Source organism: Columba livia, chromosome 2, assembly GCF_036013475.1.
Source record: "Columba livia isolate bColLiv1 breed racing homer chromosome 2, bColLiv1.pat.W.v2, whole genome shotgun sequence".
NCBI lineage: Eukaryota > Metazoa > Chordata > Aves > Columbiformes > Columbidae > Columba > Columba livia.
The window spans coordinates 47,601,597-47,617,606 of NC_088603.1; the positions used below are offsets into that span (position 1 = coordinate 47,601,597).

General features: G+C 43.9%; 1 protein-coding gene across 2 annotated transcripts in view; it reads left to right on the top strand.

The window, feature by feature from the left end:
- Positions 1–2,699: 2,699 nt before the first annotated feature.
- CDCP1 (CUB domain containing protein 1) overlaps positions 2,700–16,010 on the top strand; it is a 29,580-nt gene continuing 16,269 nt past the window's right edge. The window contains exons 1-2 of one of the 2 annotated variants that reach the window (XM_065051770.1): positions 2,700–2,937; positions 9,582–9,646. In XM_065051770.1, the coding sequence (XP_064907842.1) occupies positions 2,840–2,937; positions 9,582–9,646 (163 nt within the window). In that variant the 5' untranslated portion in view covers positions 2,700–2,839. The remainder of the gene's footprint in view (positions 2,938–9,581; positions 9,647–16,010) is intronic. The other variant, XM_065051771.1, reaches the window with a different exon arrangement.

Below are 16,010 nucleotides of genomic sequence, written 5' to 3' on the forward strand. Positions count from 1 at the left end.
CTGCATCAACCAAAATAGACACATGATCAAATTGACAGTTATCACAAGAGTATTCACCTTCTCAAGAAAATACACTGAAGTGCAAGTCCATAGCTATTTCAAAGGAAATTCTGGAAAAATGTGTGAAAGGATGAGGTTCCTTACTCTTCCTCTTGTTTTCCTTCTTACTTAATTTTAAAGACAAAGTTGAAGCAATCGAAGTCATAGCGAAGTGTGCTAAGTTACTTTTATTCTCAGCAGATCAACTCTTGTCACTAGAATGACGTTTTTTCACCTCTGCTCCTCACTCTCTGCAGATGGAAGGAGAGAAGTCTGATTTTAGTGGGTACCTTCAGAGCATGCTTTCTTGCCTCCTGGATGCTGGAGCATCATCATGGAGAGTGGTACCCCTCCATTTGCAGCGTGCTCTGAGGGTCAGGGATTTTCAGGGTGGACATATGAAACAACTCTTTAGCTTTAACCCTGCCAGCCCCCAGGACTCCTCTATCACATCCTGTCATGTCTAGACAAAAAGTTTTGATGGAGGTTGACTTCTTAAGTGTAGCTGATACTACAGGGTTGCTACAGCTGTAAGGACGTGCATTATCTGTGCAAACCTTCATGAAGACAGCGGAAAATGCCTTCACTTTGTGTTGGTGTTTTTTTTTCCCATGGAGTTAAGTGTACAGACAGTCAACGTTTTCTGACTTGTAGTGGTCGTTTCTGTATGCTTTCCCATGCCAAATATTTTAAGCATCTTATTCCAACTATCTACACTGTTTATGCAACAGCAGATGTCCAAAACCACTAGGAAGTGATTCTCATAACTAGCCAGTCTGTCACTACACAAGCCCTCTCAAACCTATGGAGAAGCATTTACTGTCCTGTCACACTGAGGGACTCATAAGGGCTGTCTGTCTCTTGGTTCATCATCTCCAAATCAGAGGAAACTGAACTCAACTGTCTCACAGGAGTGGTGTTAGACTGGCTAGCTGATGTTTAGAGTTTACGAAGGAAATTAGATGACAATGTGCTCATTTGGAAATTCTGGTGACCAGAGGGGTGACTGAGGGGAACATAAGAACAACCAGACAGGAGGTGATTTTTAGTTCTGTGTTCCTACATCAGAATGACAAACAACAGAATAGTGTTAAGAACTATAATGGACATAAAGCCACATCTATTCTGGCAAGTCTACCGGTTTTCATCTGGAAAAGAGCAAAAAGGAACTGCAAGGTAATATGAAGCTGACAAAATAATTACCTTCAGTATTGAAATTTATGAAGATGTGAAACTTGATAAGACACAACTAACACAAATTGAAAGCTATGAGTTAGCTGAAAGTCTTCCTATTTCTCCAACAGGATAAAATAAAACCCTTAGTCCTTTCTTATTTCCTTATGTTAATGAAGTGGCATCAGAACTGATTTGAGTCTAAGACACCAGTCTGTTTCTCCCCATAAGGCTGCAAAATGCCTATCCATTCATTCCTCTACAGATAACCACTTAATTACTTTCTTATTAACAATTAATTTAAAATTACTTATTAATTTCCATTCCTAAAGACTTAATTTTTTTGTCATATACATTTTCTTTTAATTGCATATTCTTCATTAGGATGAGTAAAAAGCCGTACTATGCAGAAGACCACTGAATAATAGATTTATTTATAAAAGAGGTGTGAAGATCTCCCAGGAGACCTAAGTGTGTCATTGCCAGCTGAAATCAACAAGGGCAAAGGGTCTCCAGTCTTCTCAAAAGCTTGGTCTTAAATCTGTATCAGGTCTTGAACTTCTGACATAGTTTGGACTTTTCTCCTTCTTTGAACATGAGTATTCTGTGTATGTTTCTGTAATAGCCAAGTGCTGTTGTGGGCTAGTAGAAACATACTGGGTTTTTTTGCAATGATATTGCCAAAGTAAGAAATGATCCAAAGCAATCGCATAGAATTCCTAGGAGATGAGCTGTCTCATGCTAGTAAGCTGGGCAAACATCTACTCCTGACTATGTCACAATGGTTTCTGCTCAGAGTTTTTTATTGTAAAGCCACCAAACATTTAATCAGCATGATACAAACCACTGTTCACAGGGAGAAACCTAATTCTGGGTAAAATGTGGCACTTCCAAACATCAAATCATAAAATAGTTGGGGTTGGAAGGGACCTTCAAATGTCATCTAGTCCACCCCCCCTGCAATGAGCAGGGACACCTTCAACTAGATCAGGTTGCTCAGAGCCCCGTCCAGCCTGGCCTTGAATGTCTCCAGGGATGGGGCATCTACCACCTCTCTGGGAAACCTGGGCCAGTGTTTCACCACTCTTGGTGTAAAAAGTTCAAAACTCTTTTAGTAGGAGTTCATGATGTCGGAAATGTATATAACAGCAAAAGGAAAAAAATCTTCCTAGAAAGGGCTGTCAGGTATTGGAACAGGCTGCCCAGGTCAGTGGGGGAGTCACCATCCCTGGAGGTGTTTAAAAGACGCAGATGAAGTTCTTAGTGACACGGTTTAGTGACAGGTTAATGGTTGGACTCGGTGATCTTGAGCGTCTTTTCCAACCAAAACGATTCTGTAATATGATTCTAAGTAACACGGCAGCAGCAGCGCGATCCCTCTCACGAACTGCGACCCGCACCTCGCACGTCCCCGCCTAGCCGCCCGCATCCCGCCGCGCCGGGGCGGTGGCAGCGCCCGGGGCCGCCCCCAGTCGAGCCCGTCCCATCCCATCCCATTTCACCCCCGCCACCGCCCGGGAGGAAGAGGAGGACCTTCACCTGCCTGTCCCGCCCCGCCAGGTGCGAGGTGGAGCAGGAAGCGACGGCGGCGCCGGAGAGGACCCGCGCCCGCCTCGGCGCCGGGCCCATGCGGGGAGATGGCGGCGGGCCGGGCGCTGGCCGCGCTCTTGGCCCTGCTCCTGGCCCTGCTCCCGGCCGCCTCGGGGCAGATCCTCCAGCGGGAAGGTAGGGACGGGGCTGGGGACGGGGCGGTGGCCCCTCACCCTCGGGTCGCCCGGTGGGGCTGCTCGGGCAGGGGGGGACCCGCCCGGTGTGAGGCTGAGCCCTCCCTTGCTTCGCTTGGCCGCACCGTAGGCGAGAGAGCGGTGACTCTGTTTAATCTCTGTGTGCTCATTTAATAACTATTAGTTACTAAAAGAGAGGGGGCAATAGGGTCGAATCGCATCTGTAATGTACATACGGTGCTTTTTGGCAGTGGTAGCCGTCGGTGCTTTATGGGAGGCGTGGGGTTTGCACGTGCGGTGACCGGTCTCCTTCCCGGACGGAAGATTCACCGCGGCTCTGCCCGACTCCCCGTCCCGCGGGTGCGGGTGACGCCCGGCAAAGGCGTCCTGCTGTGCCGGGGTGCTCGGGCATCGCTGATAAATAACGTTGAGACGGGGACATCTGCTTTCAGCACCTCTGCTTTAAGCATTCCTTTTTCTTTCTCTATGGAATAAATGCTAACAAGATAATTGATTTGATCTTTACATCCTCGCTTGCTAGAGTATTGATTATGCGAGTAACTTCACAAAGTCCTTTTCCCTGGATGCCAGAGAGACAGCTGGAGTATCTGTAAGGGGCTCACAGGATTGTGCTCTGTGTCTATCACACAAGCCTTTAGGCAAGGGAATGGTATTTATGTAGAGCAATGGATGAACTGTGTGTGCACGGAAACAGAATGATTTGTACGTGTATGCCCACGCGTGTTCGGAAGTTTAGTGGCAGACAGCTGCTCACAGCCAGCTCTGAGGCTCTTGACTGGATGCTTGATGCAATCCTGCGTATATAATCCATGAATAATTTTCTTAAATCCTGTCTGTGACCACAAAAGAATTCTGTTTATGAACACAGAGACAGCGTGGAGGGTTTTCCTTAGTTTCCAAAGCTGCTTGATTGCAAAAAATGTTCATCTGCAAATTTTAACAGTCGTTTTATAGCTACTGGTCCTGTTAAAGACTCCTGAAGTATAACTCCTTTTATACAAAATAACTGCTGAGTTATTTGCAGTGACTATGAAAGAATCTGATGTGGAATTCCTGCCTTTTTAATGTTTCTATTACCTTTAACTGCGTTGGTTATGCTGAAGTGTGGCTCGTGGCCATTGTTATTACAAACAATACAGTTCAAACGTTGGCTGTGAAATTGGACAATACTGTGGTTTAAGTTTCAAGCTATGTAGTCTTTTAACTAAAACATTTGCATTTAATGTATTGCCTCTGAGTCAGGTGAATGGCAGCTATTTGCCTCTACACCTCTTCAAAGGAAAAAGGAAGAATATTATACTCTGGTTAACTGTGTGTTGTTTTCAAAGGAAACAAACTTTTAAAACCTTAGATGGGTTAGTGCTAGAAATAGAGGAGCTAGACTTTCCAAAGATCTTGTATTGTTGTAGTAGCAAAGGAAAAAAATCCACGATTTTATCTTTTTTCATACATAGGTCTAGACCTTCACTGGCAAATGCAGCAGCCTGTTAACCATACATTCTCACATTCCTCACCCTCTGGTCAAACTGTGTTTTCAAAATATCAAAATCCTTTGTTCCTTTATTCTCTTCCTCCTCCCATTAAACCTCACAGACTTGCTTTTGAGGCACAGTGCAGCGATTTTTGAGCTAATGTCTCTTTTTTTGCTTATTGTCATCATCTGCTCCAGCTTCTTCCCATCTCTTGTGTGTGAAACATCCAAACAAATTAGGCATCCATGTTGGTATTTAAAACACAAAACAAAACACTTCATACTTGCCTTATGGAAAGTTGAGACCACAGCGTTAGTTTGTTCGGGTGTAGTAGTGAGCAGGACACCAGCCGTGTGGTGGCAGTGGGTGCAGGCTGTGTCCCTGCAGAGCCAAGCAAGTCTGCTTTGTGTGTTACTGTAATAGTTCTTGTCAGGAAGGTGGCAAAACCAAATCAGGTGAGAAGGTACAGGAAATGGAAGGAAAATGGTAAGTCTGATGAAAAATATCTAGCCTATCCTTGTTGTGCAAACCTTCCCTACAAACAAGATGTCTGAGTGGTCTGGATTGTTCTTAGCTTCATCTAGAGGAACCAGGAGAGTTCTCCTCTGCCAGTGACCTTGGCCTTGGGCAAACTATGAAGTTGCTCTGTAAAGCAAAGTTAGAAATAGTGAAGTGGCACAAAACACCACTGGTAGACCCAGTGATTTGTTGCCATTGATGGAGGTCCTTCTTCTTACCCCCTTCAGCCCCTTCCTTTCCAACGGCATGTTTCTGCCCGCTTGTCCCTCTCCTGCACAAGCACCACCACTCCTGTGTGCCAGGTGCTCTGTCATCCCATCAGACTCACTAAACCAGTGCTTTCCTTCTCTTCGTGGGCCCCCAGCACCCTAAAAAAGAGGTGGCTTAGGCTCACCTGCATTAGTGGCATGGGTTGGCAGGCTGGTGGTTGCAGTGCTGTGAGTGGGACTGGAGAGGGGAACGGTGCCTTCCCAGGTCTGTTGGCAGATCTTGTGTGTCCGGTATGTCCTTCATCCCAGTGGGAGTTGCTGTTGTTATTGCACAACCAAAACTGTAGCTGGAATATTTCTTGAGTAAAGGTTTCTACTGAAAACCCAAGATAGTTCAGGCTAAGATTTTTCCACCACACTCCTACGTACGTTGTGATTTTTAAGGAGTTCCCCTTGCCCTGTGTTGAGGTTGGTACTGGCTTTGCTGTTGCCACATTTTGGCTGCAAATCGCAGCAGTCTCACTTTTGGTGAGGCCAGGTTCAGGCTGGGTGTGCAGAACCACTGACGAGGTGATCATGAGGGACGCGCACTTCTTCTCAGGAACTGGTGGTGCTCTGGTGGGAGGGCTGCAAATCCTGATGTGCCTGTTTCTAAAGCTGTCTCTTGTCATCCTTGATGAAGTCCTTTCTTCTCTCACCTCCTCTTTCTACCCTTTCCTGGCAGGTGCAGTATTATAGTGTTGTCCTTACTGTCCTGTAAGAACATGCAGGTGAAGCATGGAGGGTCACATTGCCTTCAGAGAAGGTTGTGGTTCTTCTTTAGATGCAACTTTATGCATAACATACAGTATCAAATGACACGTTGGTTAACTTGTAGATGGAAAACTGCAGAAATAAGTATTCAGTGTGATAGCTGTGCGTAGACGTGGGAGTGTGAATGAAGCATCGCGTATCTGACCTTTGAAAATGTGTTTTTCAACTAAGAATGTGTTTCTTTGAAACACTAATAGTGAAGTTAATCAGACTTTTATGACGTCTATGAAACATAAACAAATATTTCAGATTTGAAGTATCCTTATGTAATAAAATCTGCATATGTATTTTGGGGTTTATCTTTAAAATGTCATTGTTATAATAAGTGAATTTGCTGTGCTGTTTTTTGCTCTATCCTCCAGTGAACTTTTTCTTGGCAACTGACTGTTTTGAGTCATGCATCAGCCTTGACGTGCAAAGCTGCTCCTTTTAATATATATATGTATTTTTAATGAGGTGCTAGCAGGGTCTTCTTGCTGTTCTGACAGAATATAAGTAACCAGTCTTTGTGCTGCTCCCAAAGCCAGCAGAAGCTGGATTATTTCCATTCTGAGTTGCTGTCTGCTCACTTGATCGAGACCTCTCCTTTTAAGATCACAACTAATGTGCATGAGTAGTCAGCTGTACCTTTGTTTGCTTGGTGGTTGTTGTTGTTGTTGCTTGTCTGATGCCATTATCAGCCTGCAGTGCTTACTTTTTACTCTCTAGAAAATAATGCATATGGAATGAATTACTTATTTATCATGTGCCTCAGCTCTAGAGCTACTACATTAAATTTTCTGCCAGAAAATACACTTTTTTTTTCTTTTCTCAGTTCCATTTTTTGGGGGTTTGAGATGTTTGTTTTTAGCAGGTGGACATTGTCTATGTGTGGTTTTCATTTGTTTGTCTTTTTTAAGTCTTAAAGGATGCAGAAGTAATGTGACAGTCCAAGTGGGAATGGGAGGTGGTGGGAACATGAAACTATTTGAGGATTGATACACTGAATTGAACTTGTTGTCCAGAGCAGCACAAATGACCACCAATTTGAGTGCCCACACCAGAGATCCTCAGATAGGGTTGTGGTCTCTGGAATCATCTGTGAATGAAGTTTCTCTGACAGCCATGCTCTTGATCATGGGGTTACTCCTACACAAAACTGAAAACATGAATAAATAGCAGCCATTTGGTTAAGAAGTGAGGCAGGAGAGAAGAAAGGTGATGTGGTGCGCCAGCTCCTGACTCCTTCGGTGGCTGGTGATCCTTTTGTGCCTGGGGTTGTCATTTAATGAGTGGTAGTGGCTCATCAGCCAAAAAATAATTAAGGAAGAGCAGGCTAAAGATAATTATTTTTTTGGCATTGGCTCAAGGCATGGGCTCAAAGGACTTGTCTGGAGAGAAACAAGGGATGGGAGGGTTGGAGGCTGCTGAAACTTATGTCCAGGGTACCACCATGGACCTGTGACATGGAGGAAACTGTTCTTCAGCTAGAAGATTATCTTCCTCTCATTTTCGTTCTGACTTGAGTGCATTGTCTTGATACCCCGTAATGGGAATTTCTAGACAGAAATCAGGGCTTCCTTTATGAAATAAGGGAAGAACCTTTCCCACCTGATATCAGGTATCCTTTGGGTCAGTTGTGTTCAGTCTTGTTAATTACTTAAAGTGATTAACCTTATCTATAAATAATATTGGACTAGTAAAGAAAGTAGGAGGAAAGCTACTGAAATAATTGAGCTTTGACTCCTTGAAATACGTAGTAGCAATATTTTCACAAGTAAGTATTGCTGGGGCTCGGTTTATTGGTATAGCCCTTATCACCCAGCATACGTCATATTTCTACATGTATGTGTGCTATACAAAAAAGCTTTGGAACCCATGTAAGGCTTAGATAGAGGCTAAACATCCTTGCACTTTGTTCATTCCAGAAATATTTCATATTAGAAACGGCATGACGAGCCATCCTTTGCCGAGGACAAAGTCAAGATGCTTTTGGTGTTACCTGTGTTGAGTGGAACAGCTATGTGTGACAGGGATACGCTGTGTTTGCAAATTACTGTAGATAATAGGGGAGTAACTCATCCTTCTTCGCCAGTGTCCCTTTATTGATTTGATTTTCCATTTGCTTTTAGTGATTGCTGATGGCTAAACGTGGCCTTCTTCAGGTCCTGGGCAGTGATAGATAAACGCAACCTGAGAGCAGTGAACATGCATGGAGATGTACCCCTTTGCCTTGTGACCTGGTGGTGCTGGGTTGTCACTGGGGTGGTGTGGTGGGAAGCTGGGTGTTGCTCACCGCTGTCACAAGTGGGCTGTTCATCTGAACTGACTGGTGATTTTTCTTATTGTGACTGCAGCAAGGACCTCCCACTGGCTTCTGGGTGCTCCTCTGAGGTTTTCCTTTGGATGCTTTCTGGTCTTGGTCTCCACACAAGAAAGGCTTGCTGCAGCAAAGTGTGTTAAGCTGGAGGATATGGGGAAAAAAGGGTCTTGGTTACCAGTTTTGATCTAAACTGACTCTTTTTACATAACCCTGTGCCCTCTCCACTTGCTTTTCTTAAGTTTCTGTTAAAATATTTTTTACACTTATAGAGCTTTAGTAGTTTTTATAATTTATAAACCTTTGCCTGACTAGTATTAAAGACTAAAGATGTTATCTTAACAGAGCACTTCCACCAGTTTCTGGGACATGAGCCATCTTACTGAGGCTGTTTGAGTACCCTTGTCAAACCTCAGCTCTGGTGCTGATAAACAACCCGCTTCATTGAATTGTTGGAGTCCAAACATTAAGCAATTCCTGGAGAGCACCTGGTGACTTTTGGTGCTCTCTTATCATAGGATTCAGCTGATAGAGCCTGGGCATCATCCCTCAATTTAGACTTCTTTAAACTGATGGAGATGTGACCATACAGAATCATCTTTTCAACATTTGCTTGTGCCACCAGGGCATGAAGGAGAGGACGTGCTTTGTGCTGTGCTTAGTAAACTGTTGACTGTGGGCTGTTATGTCAGAGCAGCATTTTCTGTTTCTGTATTAGCTGGTGACAGAAGTGAGGGTTCTCTGCCTGTAGCTGAATGTACCTCATGTAGATAGTATTGATGGGACCTCCTGGAAGACCTTCAGGAGTAGCCAAATGAAGAATTGTGTCATAACATCTAGTGGATGTGCATTTCATGTATGTTAATAAGGTCTCATCTGCTTCCGAGTGCCCAGGCTGCCTGTACTGTGAGAAAAGAGATTATTATAGTTTATTTTTTACCTATCTCGTATGGTGAAGGGCAGAAGTCTTATCTGTGCCTGTTCCATTGGACATCTTTTAATGACCATCCTCAAGGGTGCTATGGGACAGCCTGATTTGAGCTGTGCTTTTTGATTTCTTGGGGAACAAAGTGAGCGCAGTTACTTGCTGTCAGAGCAAATGCTTATTTTGAGAGGTACAGTCACACTGGCATTTGGGAGTTGGCCCTGGCTCTTCTCGGTCCGTGGGTGGAGCTGAGAGACAGCAAACTGCGAGGGGTGAAAAGGAATGATCTGAAGTTCCTCAGAAGTCAGAGGCAGAGCTGTTGTCAGGGTATCTGGCATGGGAGGGACCGCGGATTGTGAAACACACTTTTCTACCTTTGTTAACCAGAGCCAAGACCGAAGAGCTGCTCAGACATGCTCCAAGATGCTGTCTTCTCACTGGCTTACATCAAGGTAGGAATAAACTGTGCAAGCAAGGGAGGCTTCTGCAGCAACTTGTGCGGGGTTAGTGTTCCTCATGCCAGCGTGACGTTTTCTGGTCAGGCTCCACAGATCCACATACCTTACATTTTGAATGTTGTACTTGAGTTGTCGATCAGCTTGCCAAAGCCATTCACTGAGCTCTGTGTCTCTCTTCTACAGAAGCAACAAAACTTCGTACCTGTAAAATATTAATAATAAAATGCAAAAGGCAGCCTAGAGTCAACATTCTCCCTTCTGTAATTACCGCTAAACTTGCCAAGTCCTGAAATGTCTTTTTTCCACACTTTTGGTTAAAAAAGCTTCTTTTAAAAATGTCTCTTACACGCATAATTTTGTGAGTGTCTTAATTATCCTCTAAAAAGGTTCCAGAGAAAGTGGTAAAAGTAATTAAATTTATAATTAGAGCATTTTTTTAAAGTTACTGTTATTCGGAAGATACTTTATTCCTTTGAGGCATTACAAATTAACTTAATGAATTAACAAGTTTTGAGTGAGCAACCTTGTTGACCTGGAATACTGACAGACATTCTGTTGTGAACTGTGCTCTGATGGCTTGTAACATCCTTACCGCAGAATTGTCCACTCTTCTTCCCTGATGAGGAGGAGAACGGGATGTATGACACCTCGCGTGCTTCACATCCCCATCCTGGATATCAGTTTAAACCATCAGTGAAGATTAGGGGACTGTCCTGTGGTGGCTGAGGAATGGATATTCTGCCTCAGATGCCCTCTCCCAAGATGTGGGTTTTTACCCTGGCATAATAGTTGTTGGCAGTGTCTATCTGAAAGTGTTTATAGCCCTAGCATATTTTAAGCTTTAATTTTCTGGGTGATTACCTGAAAGCAATCCTTTCACAAAATATGGGCCTCATATCCCAAGCAAGGGTGGTATTGGAAGATTGGTCCAAACATAAGGAGATCATTGAGCAATGAGTACGTAGTTTACATTTCAAATGTAAACAGAAAAGCTGTTTGCTTTATGAAGTCCAACAGGATTTCAACAGCTTGCAGCAAGGAGGGTTGGCTGTAATTTGTGGTTGTGCTTGTGATCTCTGTTTGCTGCTCAAAGCACCTTTTAGTAGGAGAGAAGAGTGTAAACAGTGTATAGGTCCCTGACTAATGTTGCTAAGGGCTTGGAGAATGTGAAGGCAATTATCTGGGTGGGCACTGAAGGTGGAACTGGAGAAATGGATGATGCTTGGGCAATTGTGTGCTGTAATTAAACTGGAGAGTTGTTGGACTCAAATTGACAAAGAAATATTCAATAAGATACCAAATGGTAGAGTCAGCAAAGCAGGGAGACATTTACTCTGTGAAATATTCTTTGACCTGTTGTTGGCAAATTTGAGTCAACTGTGCAAGAATTTGTGTTGGAGGTGATGGGGAAATGGATTATCAGGTGTAGCATTGCTGCATCTATCTGAAAGAAGGCTGTAGCATGGAAGGTGTTGGTCTCTTCTCCCAAGTAGCAAGTGACAGGACAAGAAGAAATGGCCTCAAGTTGTGCCAAGGAGATTTAGATTGGATATTAGGAAAAATTGCTTTATAGAAATGGTTGTCAGTCATTGGAACAGGCTGCCCAGGGAAGTGGTGGAGTCACCATCCCTGGAGGTGTTTAAAAGATGCGTAGATGAGGTTCTTAGGGACATGGTTTGGTGTCAGAATTAGGTTAATGGTTGGGCTCAATGATCTTGAGGGTCTCTTTCAAGCAAAATGATTCTGTCTCTTTCAGCTGAGCCATTAGGATATTTGCTTGGGATGCGGGAGCTGGAGCCTACAGTCCCCATCACACAGAAGACAGCCTTGAGGTCCCCTCACTAAGCAAAGGGTGTTTTGGATGGATTACTCTGAATGTGTCCTGTCAATGCTGCTGTCTCCTGTGCTGAGGCCATCCATTACATCAGCAACAGGAGTTCACATGTCTTGAAAGTGAAATCATTCATCTTATGGTGGGATCACTGCATTATTGAGTCATACTTCTTGCTTCCTACCATCTTGCTGTGACCTTTGCAGTAGGTTATGGGTGGTGGAACAACCGTAGCAGGCTACAAGCATGCCTGTGGGCCAACATTCCTGCAAGGGCTCAGAATCTGAGATGATGAGCTCTCCAGGAGAACCTACCAAGCTGTAGAGGCAAACAGCACTGCAGTGCTATCCCTGTCCTGAGGCGGTGGCACCAAGCATTGCGGTGGATGAGCCTGTTCTCTGGAGAGGTGTTTTGGATGTGTGGTTTCAGATCCCCCTCAGGCAGAACAGGGGTTTGGATCTAGGTTCTTCATATCCGGGGCAAGCGTTGCCACTACTCGTCTCCTGCAGCAGCCCGTCTCTTCCAGCTGCCGTCAGCTCGTGAGTGGTGTCTGAGTCAGCCCTATCCAACTGGTCTTTATTAAAAATGGCTGTAGTAGAACAAGCCCACGATTTAACCAGAATTAGCAAACCAACAGTTTTTGTGCTTTTCAGGGGGATAAATTAAAATCTGGGAATTTTTTTTTTGTTGAGAACTCTCATGGAGTTTGGTTTCTTGATCTGTCTGGAGTGCTTTGATTGTTTTAATCTATCCAGTGAAGCCATGAAACAGTTTGTAGATCCTTATGGATAAATTGCTGCAATAAAATGCAGCTCTTTAGCCAAAACTAGTTGGACTCTGTTCTTACTCCTGATTTGTTTCGCAAGGCTCTGTACATAGCCATAAAAATTGCAGTCCTGCCAAGTCCTTGCCTTGTACACACATATGTATGCTCTCTGTCCCTCTGTCTTCCACATTGCACTCCCTTCTTGTACAGGAAAAATGTCCTTTTGACATTTAGATATACATATTAAAAAATACTTGGGGATTAGTGTCAGGTGCAACCACAGTAGATAAACTTGGGCTATACTCTGAGGAGTAATATGACTTGTTTTAGACTATGCAGTTTGTTTCTAACACAAATTGGAGAGCTCTGAGTGATAAAATTGATGAAAGGTTGGGAAAATCATGCTGTTGAGAAAAAGCTAGCCAAGGCGCAGTTTTGCAGAGAGGAGTGTTACTGAGTGATAGAGGGATGCTGAGATGAGACAGCTGTCACAAAGTAGCAGTCTTAAGGATGAGCAGCAGTGAAATCCAGTTGTGGTAGGGAAGATGCAGATGAGACTGGAGCAATAGAAGAAATAGTCAAGGGAGGCTGCAAAACTGTAATTGCTTAGAGGAAAACAATTTAGGGTGACATCAGATGTCTATGTCAGCCTGTGAACCAGCTGAGAACTGAAGGCTTCACCTCTGACATCTTCCAGCCCAACAGTTTCTTTGTTGTGTAGACAGAGACTAGATCCAGCTTGGCAATGCTTCCTCTTGTTGGTTTGGATATCCTGTGTGTCATCCCTGTGCAGCATAATTGAGGAGTGGAAATTCCTCATTTACCAGAAACATGTATAGTTACTGGTAATCCTAACAAAAGGCATGCAGTGGGAATCGTAGACAGTGAGAGATCAGTGTGAGTCACCAAGAGACTCACTCATGTCTATAAAAGCTGTGCAATAAAGGTGATGTTAAGTAGTCTACTGTGCTGCATGTGTGTGGCTATAGTTTTGGGGATGTTAGCAATTCAGTAATTTTTAGTGTCTTTGAGATCACTGGATATACTTTCTGCTGATTTCCGCCCTCCCCCCCCCGCCATGATTTGACAGCACCTCTCTAGCATCTGACTGTTGTTGACATCACAGCATTGTTCTCTTGTTTTTTTGTCCAAAATTACTATCTGTGGAGTTTCATGAGGCTGGCTTTGTGAACACCATAGGCATGCATTTTCCTTGCAGCTGAAAGCAAGGTCAGTCTCTCCTATGTGCTGCTGGGAGCCTTGTCTCACCTGCCATTGCCTGACATTCTTCTTTCTTGCAGGGAGATCAAATGAATGTTTACATGGTTGTGAAGTCTGGAAAGGGGTTGGGGGAGGCAAAACCCCAGGCAGCAGTCAGATCTTTCAAGGGCTGGGGAACATGATGCTTTGTTTTGGCCCTTTGTAGGAAATATTTACTTGTTTATTTCAAAATGTCATTCAAAATGTCTGTTCCTTGGTTTCAGCTCAGGGTGTGCATTAGTTTTGTTTTGAAGCTAGTCATGTCCTTAAGGTTATGCTTAAACTTAATCCTCATGACTAAAAATGGTCATAGAGCTGTGCCCAAGCATTTGATGCAGAAGTACTGGCTGTTAGTGTCCCTGGTGGGTTTCTCCAACCTTCCGGGTTGACCATGTGTTTGTGCTGTCACAGGGGTGGGAAAAGGAAGAGTGATAACTGTTTGACAGGAAAGCGAGGAACAGACTTTTCAGTCATTACTTATAGACTGTAGATGGGCGTGACAATTACCATATGTAAGAATGAAGTCTCTTTTGCCCATAGCTATTAATTTTTGGTATTATGCTATTACACTTCTTATCTTGATGACATAAACATCAGAATAATTATGACCATCAGGGTCAAAGAATATTTTGTGCACTAAGTATAATAAAACAAACAAACAAACAAACAAACAAAAAAACAACAGACAAACACAACAACAACAAAAATAAATCCCTAAAGCTTCCAGTTATAAGGAAAATAAAATTCTGGACTAGGCTGGAAGTAGTTGTTTCAGTTTGTGTTTTAAAAACTTCTTCCTGAAGCGGGAGGAGGGGCAGCCCTGGTTGCTGGTGTTACTTTTCTATATTCCCCACCCCGTGGACGTTGCCCCTGTGATTGTCCCTTGTGTGTTTGCGAGGTCATTGCACAAGGCAGTTACTAGCCTATGTGGTCTTTTTTTAAAATTATTTTTTTAAAACTCTGGGAAAACCCAGATTGAAAACCTCTATGAAAGCATTTCCAAGGCAGAAACACAGATGTCAGTAAGTGCCAGCTATTGGAAGAGGTGAGGGAATTCAGCGTAGACCTTCAGTGCAGAGAGTTGTCCTGTCACTTGAAAGCTGTGGGAAAGTTACTAAGTGACCAGGTTCCTACTAATGCTATAGAGGATTGGTAAAATCACGTTACAAGTATGTGCAAAAATTTGGTGAGCCTCGTGATGTTCAAGGTTTTCATTTAAAGCCTTTGATCCTGGTGGCAAATAGGTAAGGCAGTTTCAAGGGCTTGCTAAGTCTTTTGACTCCAAGATCGTGAAGAAAAGCCGAAAAGGCTGGAAAAAGGCTCAAGACCAACAAAACTCAAATAAATGCACAATGGGCTATCTCTTTGTATACTTTCTTCTGCCCTGCTCCACCCAGCAGTGAGATTTTTGATGCCTGGTGTTTGCAAACCTGGAGCTGCAATGTTCCCTGTGGCAGGGAAGGACAATAGCCCATGCTGACTGATCAGTCCCTGGGGCTTTTGCAAAACATTGCAATGAAAGACAGGCCCTGCAAAACCATGAGATTGCTGTAAAAATCAGGGAGGCTTAAAAATGGGACAGGCAGGGTTTTTTGTGGGAACACAAGTCACTAAAACTGTACACTTCTCTCTGCAGCTGCGACACCTGAAGTTTTGAGTTGGGTGGTTTGGTTGAGGGTCTCTGGTGTGCTCATCTCCCATGAGAGAGCTTTTCCAACCAAGGGTTCCCAAGGTGTGCTCAGCCCTGCTCCCCGCAACCCTCTCCTAGTGAGCCCCAGGGTCTCTGGGCTTTGGCCACCCTCTTTACCACCACCACGGTGACAGCAGCTGGTATTGGCCAGGCTGGATGTTCAGGTGCCCAAAGGATGGTGAGCAGTTGGGTAGAGCCTGGGATGCCCTGCAGATGTGCATTTCTGAGTCAGCTGTTCTCGCACTTTGCTGGCACGCTGCCTGGCAGTGGGAATGGCTGCAGGGGCTCTCCTGGGATGTTGCACTGCTGGGTTTTCTAGGGTGAATCTCTTTATTGCAGTTAATGAACAAGAGAATTCCCAACCTGGCATATGGGCAGAGATTTGTCATGCAGCCCTGCATGGTGTCCCACTCAAGGAACAGACCTTTTTGAACAGAACTTGGGGTTACTTTATTTCTAGATCTTTCTTTATATGTGTGTGTGTGTATATATATATATATATATATATATATATACGTATATATATATGTTGGGTTTTTTTCCATAAACACTAAAAACACGAGTGCTGTAGACACTGGTTGTATCTTCTGTTCTGTACAGTGAAATAAGGAAGGGAGAGTAGTGAAAACCAGTGGCAGAAAACTTGCCAACTAGCCTTTCTCAAATTTTCACCTGGGCCTGGTATACAGTTGACCTCAATGCAAACTGTACTTGCTTCAGCCAGGGCTGGGCTCAATCTTTGCTAATAATTGGATTGATGCTAGCAAGTTTTGTAGTCTTCCTGAATGTCCAGTTGGTGGTACTTTGTGTC